Source organism: Pithys albifrons, chromosome Z, assembly GCF_047495875.1.
Source record: "Pithys albifrons albifrons isolate INPA30051 chromosome Z, PitAlb_v1, whole genome shotgun sequence".
In the NCBI taxonomy this organism is placed as follows: domain Eukaryota; kingdom Metazoa; phylum Chordata; class Aves; order Passeriformes; family Thamnophilidae; genus Pithys; species Pithys albifrons.
This window is the reverse complement of record NC_092497.1, coordinates 27801952-27812921: the sequence shown is the minus strand read 5'-3', so window position 1 is coordinate 27812921 and position 10970 is coordinate 27801952. Positions and strand designations below refer to the sequence as shown.

Genomic DNA, 10970 nt, shown 5'->3' with positions numbered 1-10970 from the left:
AGAATGAGTTAAAATTTGTAATCATTATAATTTTTTAAAAAGTTATGAAGTAGCATAAATTTTGTAATTAACAATATTGATACACACTGTGATTTTTTTTTGTTAGGACATTTCTGTTAGCATCAATCTTAATTACTTAGACTGCATATATTGTATTATAGTGAAATGTATATTTTAAAACTTCAAGTGGCTTTCCTCAAGTGAAACTCATTGCTATTTAGAAATATTCAAATACTAGCTTTATCTCAGGTGAATACTCTTGTACCCTTTTTGTTCAGAACACATGCTAATAAAAATGTGTCGCAATTCTACCAGTTTACGTATTTCATTTAGGCAGCTCCTCCTGTCTTAAACTAACTCTAAATTAACCTTCTACTGTGGGACAATAATGACTTTTGCTTCACCTATATTATTCATATTGAATGTATTAACAGACAAGGTGCAAAAACATTCTTCCCTTGAGGAGAATGCATCCATTTTCAAACAACTGAAATATTTCTTTAAAGAATGTTTTAAATGCAACATTAAATTGAAGATCTTTTGTTTCAGATTTTGTCAAGGCAAGAAGTTTTAACTTAACACTAACTACTTCCATACTATCTCTTTGATGAGAATGATAGATGTGTAAAGCTTTTATATAGGGTCTAAAGAGTGACTTTTTGTCTTAGATAAAGGTTAATTAGCTCTACAGTGAAATGGCAAGACATCCTGCACTTATCTCAGATAGATGCTGATGTAGTTTGCACACATTTGTTACATACTGCATAACCTCACCTTGAGTAAATAAAGTTTGATCAGTAGCTGTGTATTTCACTCACCTATGCATTCTCCAGGATGACTTGCATCCATCAGTCTTCTAGGTACTCTCCAGCAGAAACTGGGTTTTGTCTGCCACTGATGCTTGCTCTTTGCACTTAATGGTTGGAGCAAGCCAGTTTTAGTTTATTATTTTAAATGGGGAACTGAGGCAAGTACTCTTCTTGCTTGCCTTGTATATTCTGATAAAATAGTGATACTCACTTGAATGTACTTACATGAGGGAAGTTTGAAATTTCTCTATAAGATAAATCCCTTTGTGGTGTTACAGTATGCTTTAAGTAAGCCAAATCCACATCTCAAAGAATTCAGCACTTAGAATATAGTAGAATTTTTTCTTCAAACATGTTCTATTGTACTACATTTGCTTTAGGTATCTATTTCCTTACTTTGGGTGAGAAACAAAATAAGAAGGCTTGGATGTTTTTTGTGAGGACAGCAATGAGAAAAAAAGTTTGGTATAAGGAGGTTTATTTGACTGTTAAAATCAGCAGTGTAATGTTACCTTTTTTCATGAAAAGAGATAGGTAGTTACATTGTACATTTTCTGACTTAATAATACTAGACACTTCTAAATTTTTTAATTGGATGAAGTACACAAAATAGTTTTAAATGAAAGATGACTGGATCTTTCTGCTGACAACTTAGGTTGTGTAAGTTCTGCTTGAAAGCTTTAAATCTGATGTTTCTGTATCTGCCACAATGTTGGAATGTTTCCTTCAAACATATCCTCCTGCAACCTCTCAAACTGTACTAAATTGAGTGATATTTCTTGAAGTCTGCCTATGTGCTAACAGAACTTCATTTTAAATAGAATATGGTTTTAATTTTTGATAAGCTGCTGAATTTTAAAGAGTTTTTGGGGCCACCAAATATTTTGGATCATGCAGAGAATATATATTGTACTGTAGTAATTTTGTATTTACATTTGTATGATGTGACATAATAGATGTGAATGTTAATCACTGCTTGACTATGTTAATAAAGTTGTTTAAATATAGATGTTGCATTCCAGTTTTTAATGAATGATTAAAATTTATTGTACAATTACATTTTGCCTGACCCTATAGTGTCCTCTTCTGATTTACATATGTAAGTATTGGAGTTTTTGGAATAAGGATTTTCATTTTATTGGAAGAAAAAATTATCTTTGGATAAATTAAGAATAGTTTAGATGCTTTGTGCTGCTTGAGGGCAAATGAAAATTGGGGATTTGAAATTCGAGCCTGTTGGGTGATAACTGGTAACTGCTTTACTACTGAGAAATATTACATTGACTCCTTCTTTTGAAACAGTTGATACTTGCTAAGTTTCCAAATGGAAAACAGAAAGAAAAATTGTTCTCATTCCTTGTTCTATCAATAATGTGAATAACAAAATAATGATTGAACTAGAAATAAACTCAAACTATTCAAGAGCTTGAACAAATTTTGCGGTGGTCTTAGTCTAATTTTGTCTAGCTTTCACGGGACCATGATGATACAAATGTATAAAGACCTGCTCTTCCAGAACTTCCTGATACACAGTCTCCAAATTGAAAATATGAAAGCAATTGTTTCATTCAGTCCACCTATGTTGATTTGAACATTTTATGTTCACTTTCGATATTTAACTGTTAGTCAGTGGCATTTAGACAACTTAGACAATTACATATGTCTAGCACGGATTGCTTCTGTAGTGTAATGATTGAGTTCAATAAAATGTGTTGATAAAACTACTTACTATAATAAAATTTGAAATGAAACCAATTGCTGCATCCTTGGCTGAAACTGCTTTACAAAGGACTTTGATTTCTGCTTCTGGAAACAGAAGGCCACAAAACAGCAGTATAAGGGACCGAGCTGATTAGCAGACACCAGTTCCTGGTGGCTGAGCACACCACTGACTGTGTGGGACCAGATTGGGGGGGAAGTTATTTCTTTCTTTCAAATAGCCATCCCTACTCCCCTTATGTTCCAGATACCTGTGATAGAACATCCTGCTGTCAGCAGTTTTGTTCAAGCCACCTACTGTCAGCTCACAGCTCAGTCTAGGATGTGGCCTCTTAATTTTTACTCGGGTTAATTGCTGCCTGTATTTACAAAAGAGAGATGAGTAATTACCATTCTTGAGTAAGTGAAGTTACTGCAAAGTTTGTGGTCAGATTGGAACAGTGTGAAGGATTGCATCTAATTTAAAGTTGTACTTGAATACAAAAGCATTTCAATAGAAATATTGTATGTATAAAATAATTTCTGTACATAAAGTGCTCACAGAGTAGTTGTTGGTAGCTTTTGTTATCCCAGAATGACTCACAATGAAACATACTGCTTATATAAAGGACTGATCTTTCACAGGCATTTACCCTCATTTTCCATAAAATGAGCAGCACATGGAAACCTCCCATATGACACCCAAATGTTAATCTGAATAATGACAGACTGAAAATTAGCTTGCTTCCTATAATCAATTCAATTTAAGGAAAAGAGATGCAATTATGCTGCACATGTATTAATGCATAGATAGGTAAGTGATGGCTTTTTTTTTCTTTTTCAAAATTTGTAAAGAATTTTTTTCTGATATCCAACTTAAATTTCCCCTGGCAGAGCTTGTGCCCGTGCCCCCTTGTCCTATTGCTGTCTGGGAGAAGAGACCAATCCCCACCTGGCTAGAACTTCCCTTCAGGTAATTCTAGACAGTGATGGGGTCACCTCTGAGCCTCCTCTTCTCCAGGCTAAACAACCCCATCTCCCTTAGCCTCTCCCCATAGGACTTGTGCTCCAGTCCCTTCACCAGCCTCATTGCTCTTCTCTGGACCCGCTTCAGCACCTCAATATCTTTCTAACCAACTGAGCTAATCTCAGGGTCATGCTAATTCCCCCTTCTATGCAGAATATAGATTAAAAACCTCAGTATGATGTTTCCATAATAATGTGCCTTCTGAATATATTACAATCTCCCAGAAGTTTTCATGCAGGGCTGAAATGTGACAAGAAGTCAAAATGGACCCTACAAACATTAAACTATTCCAGTTTGTGGTTACTAATGTATACTAGTGCTTTATGATCCTTCCATTTGATTGAAGGTTGATTTGACAAAACATGCTTTTGGCAGCAACAGAGCAGAAGAGTATTAATAAAAGGTGGAGTATTACACAAAGTGACTCACTGTGGAACAATGCTGTTGAGTTCATAATTTAAGTAACTGAATTAATTGTGGGTGGCCATCAATCTTGGTGTCCAGAACAATAGAAGTGTGCATTAAGTATGCAGTGAGTCTGATGATGCAGCCTAATGGAATACATCATTCCAGGGATGTTGAAAACTGTCATTAAAACTTGCTGCAAATCTTCAACAGAAGACTTAGACATTGAAATAACTTTAATGACATATTGCACCAAGTTGAAAGAAATGCGATCTCTTACTGTAATAATACAGCTATAACTCTGTCCACATTTTTTTTATCTTAAACTTAGAAATTACATTAGAAACAAGCACCCTATCCAAAAGTGTAATGTGGGATGCAATCTCAGCAGAGTTCTCTCACCAGGCCACAATTTCAGTTTGTGTATGTATTTCAGAAAACAGCCTAGTCTGTCTTAGAACTGGGAGAATTCACTTTAAATAAATGATTTCAAGGTAGTTGTATTTGCTGCTAACTTTATAATCTCTTTATCCTAGGCAGACTTTTTCCTAAGCCTTACCAGCTCAAACCTGCCTAGGAGATTTCATTATACTTTTCTGTACAGAAAGGCTGCAATAAATGTCTAGTAATAAAGGTAATGTGTATAAGCAAGCGAATTATTAAACTTCTGGGTAATGTCTCCAGTTACTCAGGTACAATTGCTTGGTTACAACATAATCCTGGTGTTTTTTAAATCGTTGTTGAAAACCTGAGGATGGGTTTGATATTTCTGTTGGAGTAGACTGCTGAAGAACTGCAGCAATTGCTTCACATCTAGACATAGCAGTATATAAGGGATTACAATGCAGCTTTGAAAATGTGGAAGGTGGAAACTTTTCTATGAAAGGTAGAAGTGAACCTTTCTCTCCTTCTCTCATATCACAGTACCTGTTCCTGTGAAAGGTATAATTCTGTATTCTGTGGAATAGAAAGCTTCAGCTCTGATCATGCAGCTTTTATTTCACTGCTTGCCCTTGTGTACATCCTTACAGATCACAGTGCACACTGTAAAATATAGTATCATCATAGCCATTTTTCAGATGTTAGTGCAGACTGCTTGCTTGTATCAAGTAAACAGATGCATGATTTTCCTTAAATGTAGTCCTACAGCATGTTTTTACTGTTTAAAATTACAGTAGACATGCTTACTACTCGTATCAAAAGACAGAGATCAAGATCTAACAGTCTTGGGACTTTTAAAGAAATACGTACTACCAAAAGGATACAGAAGTTTTGTCTCTCATGGCATCAGCAACTTAGCAAGCTTTGCATATACTGGAACTTTGGAAGAAGATTGCTAGAAAGGATGTTCTCAACTCATCATGGAGCTACAGGAAGTGATGGACTAGAGCTACAGTCTTTTACTGGTAATTGTAGTACCAGTTGAGAATGATACTGTTCATCTGCCATGAAGGTATCTTTAGTAAATGTAGATGAAATTCTGTAGCTCTGTAAATTTCTGAGCTACATTTTTCCCAACTAATGGAAGTCTTTACTTAGCATAAATTTGACACAAGTTGGTGAATTCAATTGGTCCTAGGGATGACTTGAATGTTCTGCTCTATCCCTTACCTAAAAACTTACAGAACAAAATATAAAACCATCAGTATTAAGGTGAGGGCAGGTGAGATTTTTCAAATCAGGGGTTTTCAAATAGGGTTTCTATGAGGGGAAAGGGAGCCCCTTGAACACCCAGCAAAGAATATCAGGTTCTTACTTCTTGTATCTTTGATAAAACTTTGTGCTGACATGACCATAGATCAAGTTGGTATAAACTAGGTTTGCACTGGACACTGAGCTGCAGCCCCTCATATTGCTGCTTAGATCTGGTGCTCTATTTTTAGTCAATAATGAAAACCTAACTGCTGTCTCGGACAATGAATCACCTCATTAAGGTAGAACAGAACTCTTTGGGGTCCCAGAAAGAGCCCTGTGGTGCTGACTCTGACAGAAAAAGTATATATGTATATACATATGTGTATATATATGTATATACACACACACACATATATATACATACATACATGCATACGTACATACATATATATATATATATGTATGTACATATGTATATTCACTGAAAAGCAGCACTCCAGGTACAGTCTGGGCACAGGTGGCACTTGTGTGGCTCCATGTTCTGGACCAACAATCTCCATCATCCCTGCTGGTTAATAATCTGTGTGGCATCAATGAAGGGTCTGGAAACAGAACTGTCATTAGAAGGTGAAAGTCTGAACCAAACAGTTTCTCCAGACTTGCAGGGTTTAGAGAAGGTGCATCTCTGTTAGAAGCATACCACTGAACAGTAAAATCCTGCAGGAGAACGCTGTTAGGAGGGTAGACTGTGCTGCATCGCAGAATTCCCTGCAGGACTAGTCATCATCACCTGCTTGGAAGGACCTTATCCTTCTTGGCTGGAATAATGCCTGATAGTGAAGCCACTTCACTGAATCACAGAGTAGTCTGAGTTGGAAGGGACCCCCAACAATCACCCTGTCTAACTCTTAGACTGAAAGGGGCAGCCCCAAGAATCTCACAATGTGCCTGAGAGCATTGTTCAAGAGCTCTTTGAACTCTGTCAAGCTTGGTGCTGTGGCCCCTCCAGTGGGAGCCCGTTCAGTGCCCACCACCCTGTGGGGGAAGAGCCTTCCAACACCATGAAACAGGATGAAATCTCGTCTCCCCTGTGCACTGTGGCACACAGTGTAGCCGTTCCCTAGTGGTTACTCCGTACATGTGAGGGGTTTGGCTCGATGCTCCCGAGCCTGCGGCTGTGTTTGCAGTGCTGCTGCTCAGACCCTCCTTGCTCCCCCACAACAAGGTCCCGCCATTAGCGGCGGGAAGCGATGGCGCGCCTGCGCCTGCGCGGCGGGAAGGGGTGCGCATGCGCGGGACCGGGGCGGGCGCGGCGGCGGCAGCGCCGTCACGGGAAGGGCGAAGGGGCCGTGTTCGTTTCCTCCGTCGCGTCTCGGCGGCCGCGGCCGGGCTCCCTCCCGGTGGCCGGGGCGGCGGAGGAGCAGCAGCAGCAGACATGGCGTACTTCGTGGAGAACTTCTGGGTAGGTCAGCGCTGCGGGCCGCGGACACGGCGCCGCGGCCGGAACGGGCAGGGCGCTGTGCGGTGCCGCCGCTCTCCGCTCTGCGGGAGCAGCCTCGACTCTTACGCCACCCCGGGACTGGGCCGGGGCCTTGCGGGGTTCGTGTCCGCCGGCCCCTGCGGCCGCCTCCCGACACGCACCCCTCGCCGCAGGGCAGGGCTTTGGGGCAGAGGGCAACCTGCAGCCCGCGGCACGGCGAGGGCACCGCCGCCCCCCGCCCCGGCCCCGGCCCTGCCCGCGCCGCGAGGCTCGGTCTGCGCTGCGGAGAGACAGGACGGCGCGAGAGGCATGGGGTGGGATGGCATGGGATGAGATGGGGTGGGGTGGCGTGGGATGGGTGGTCGCCGTGCGGCGCTGCGCGGACGAGGCTGCTCGGGGTCTGCCTTCGCCGTGCCCGGGTGTGCCCCGCGAGGCAACGCTTTTGTACCCATCGCTCCTCGCCTTTCGCCCCTGAGGAGCCAGAGCCCGAGCTGCAGCCGGATAGGGAAACAACAGGCTTTCCAGCTGGCTTTGGACTCGCAATTTTGTAAGTCATCTCTGCGGAGATGTGTGTTTTTAAGTGGGTAGATGTATATGGATGAAAAGCTGAACTATGGATTTGGATTAGTATCGAGTTTCGTGCGAAACGCCACTAGTTTTTCATTGTGGCAACTGTTTGTTTGAAACATTAAAGAAAGTGTTCTTGTAATCACCGGACTGTTTACAAAGTTGCTACTACATGTTTAAGTTTTTATGTGCCACTCTACCAACTAATAGGGGAAACATAAGCATTGTTATTTGAGACTGCAGAGACAGACAAAATATCTTTTGCATGTCTGCTTTTTCAGTGTAAGTAACGCTTGTGCTTAAAGTTTAGGGAAAACTAATTTCACAATTATTGTACACTATTCTTGAATATGAGGCATAATTCAAATTCATGTTTTCTTTGCAGCATTGTGTTTAGTTTTGACTTCTTAAGTTTTGCTTTCAACATGCTATTAAAATGTAACAAACCAAGATATTAGATTTGCTCTCTTGGCATACAAATCTGCTTAATTTGAAGCCCCAGTGTGGGAGATCAATATCAAACTAATGTGGAAAATCTTTATCTTTCCTAAAAATAGGATTAAAACTAATACAAAAAGATGCATTTTCATTGGAAAAGTTACTGTCCGCTCCTAAGATCAAAGTAAAATAGGAGTTGGTTATTCAGCTATTACAACTGAAATAGAACACTTTTCTATTAAACTACATTATGTACTATGATATCTTCATTTAACTGTTTCTCTGGTCGGTTGTATTTTATTTTGTTAGTCAGTCAGTAGTTTTTCAAATTGGTGAGGGCACTGGGTCATTCCCATACGTTCTGTTTTCATGTCTGTCTGTTCACAAATTCTATTGGCAAGTATAAGGTAGTAGACAACTAACCAAAATTCCCATTCTCTCTTTCTGCTCTACAAAATCTCTGCCTTTCAGCTCTTAGTAAAACTCCTAGTGTGGGTCATCAATAAGTGCCAGGAGGAAAATTTCTTCTGCTGGTACAGATTTTTCTCCTACCATGTAGGACAAGAAGTGTATTCTTCTTGTTTGTATTGCAGTGACAACACAGACATTAGATAGAATCTTAACTTGCAAAACTTGACCAAGAAACCTTTGCAATAGCATGGACAGGGTTTTATTTTGTGTAGAAGTAAAATTACATGGAACAGGGAACACTCCTTTACTCTTGTGAGTAAGTATCTTTCAAGATTACCTGTAGTGATGGATCAGTAAAGTCTATATATCCTCAGAACTAGATGTAAATGATAGGTTTGTACACTTTGAATGATTGGGCTTCTCTCTTTCTACTAACTTTTCAGAACAGGTTATTGTTAAGAATTGCCACTGCTGTGATTTGAAATACTTGAGTCACAGTCTATATAAGCTTTGATCTGTAGTGAGAAAGTTAAGATGGAAATTAGAATGTTAAAATGCTCTGAATGCATAATGACTAAAAATAATGAAGAGAAATTGGTAAGGAACATGGTAGTGTGTAGAACTTCAGAAGAATTGTCTTCTGTTTCTTGCTTTTGCCTTGCCCTTCTGGGTAACACCAGGAAAAGTATTTTCATCACCTATGAAATAGGATAATTATGCTTTTTAAAGTACTAGTGTGAAAATTAACCCAAAACATAATTAATATTTAATTATCTGACATGCATGCTGTCATCAGTTTTCCGCTGAAATTGTTCATTGGAATAGAAGTCTGGATCTTGAGCTGTATGGTGCTCTCCCTTCATTTGGTAATTTACAGTAACTGACAGGAAAAGACATCAGAGATTTGACTGTGTTAACTGATTTCTTCAGAAACGGAGAGTGACATGTATATGAATGTATCGATTTCTGATATATTGTTTAAGCTGCTGTCTTCCTGAAAGTGCTCATGCATACAAAACATCTTACCTTCTTTGTAGCAACAGTCTTGAAGCTTGTCATGAGACTTTCCTCTTGCACTGCTTTTAAAAGTGTCTGAATAGTTGAATATTTTGCTGTTGTTGTTGTTAGAGGATGTAAGAAAATTGGGGGATTTATGGGCCTGCCATCTCTTGACTGCTTGGAAGAGGTCATTGAGATATAAGACCCTTTCCAGTATGTGTAAAGCTGAGGTAAAGAGACCTCTACTGTCACTTGAAAAATTTTACTATCACTTGAAAAATACAGGCGTCTGCTACAGGAGCACAGCACTCTAGAGCAGCAGTTTTCAAAGTCAGGAGGATATTTTTGAGTATCAAAAGTTATGAACTAGTGGTAAGCCTATAAATGGCTTTGATTCTTAAGACTGAGTTTTAGGCATTCAAGTCACATGGCCAAATATTCCCAATGCCTAATTAGGATGTTGTCATAAAACATAGTTTGCTGCTATGTGTGTGCTACATCAAAACAATGTTGTAATTTAAAGGTAACACTATGATAAGCTGTTTCCATTAAACATAACTGCATTTTATCACTTTGACTACACTCATTAGTTTAAGTGTAGAATAGAAAATGTTCTTTCTCATTCATTTAACTGTTTTCTTTACAGAAAATGTTGCTTAAACTTTGACATTGTATTTAAACTGACTGGTGCATGTGATGCTTTTGATGTAGTTTAGTAGTACTACTATTAACAAGTCAACAAAAATAAACCCCTTCCAAACCAGTCAGTGTTTGTTTATGAATTGTTTACAATTAATTTGATTAAACTATTGGAAGTTCTGTGTATAGCTGAAACCGGTTTCCGTGTCATTCTGTGCTTGGTAATTCTGAAAGTTCTTGGACATAAAAATGTATGTTTAAATTGGCTTTGACAAATTCCTTTTATTTTTTAATTGGTTGTGTTACTTGTAGCCTTTGAGAATGGCTGAGCGGAGGATTCATTATTTTCTTTCAAAGCTTTTGTAACATGAGGGCTGGCAATATCTAGGGTTAATAATCTTAGCTTTGTAAAGAAGCTTGCTCTATTAAGTGTAAAATGTATTGTCTTATGAACTTGTGAGAGTGTGAGTGACACTGAGACTTGTCATGCTGACATTTGGAGTTCCATTCATATGTTTACACAGCACTGCTCTTCTGTTTGGCATTCAGCTGCATGCTCTGCTTCAGGAGGGCTGTTGTGCAATATTTGCTTAGTCTCCTCCTTCTGCATGTGTGCATCTAGCATGAATTGGCATCTTTCAATCTATTTGGTAGAAAATATTTTTTGTTATTTATATATGGAGGAAAATACCTGTCTTTGCTCATAAGTGTACAGCTTCTCTGGAGCTGACCTTTCTAATATGTTGAAGCTGGAAGAAGGAAATTGAAATTACCAGTTTGCTTTTGCCTTCAGATTTCTCAGAACTCTGAGAACTGAAGAAGATACGTTGTCTCTGTAAACATCAGGTGACTGCTTTTCTTT

The 10970-nt window shown here is 39.2% G+C and overlaps 1 protein-coding gene across 2 annotated transcripts in view; it reads left to right on the top strand.

Annotated features, from left to right (window-relative positions):
- The first annotated feature begins 6878 nt into the window (after positions 1-6878).
- FCHO2 (FCH and mu domain containing endocytic adaptor 2) overlaps positions 6879-10970 on the top strand; it is an 84434-nt gene continuing 80342 nt past the window's right edge. For both annotated transcript variants that reach the window (XM_071581526.1, XM_071581525.1), the window contains exon 1: positions 6879-7036. In XM_071581526.1, the coding sequence (XP_071437627.1) occupies positions 7010-7036 (27 nt within the window). In that variant the 5' untranslated portion in view covers positions 6879-7009. The remainder of the gene's footprint in view (positions 7037-10970) is intronic.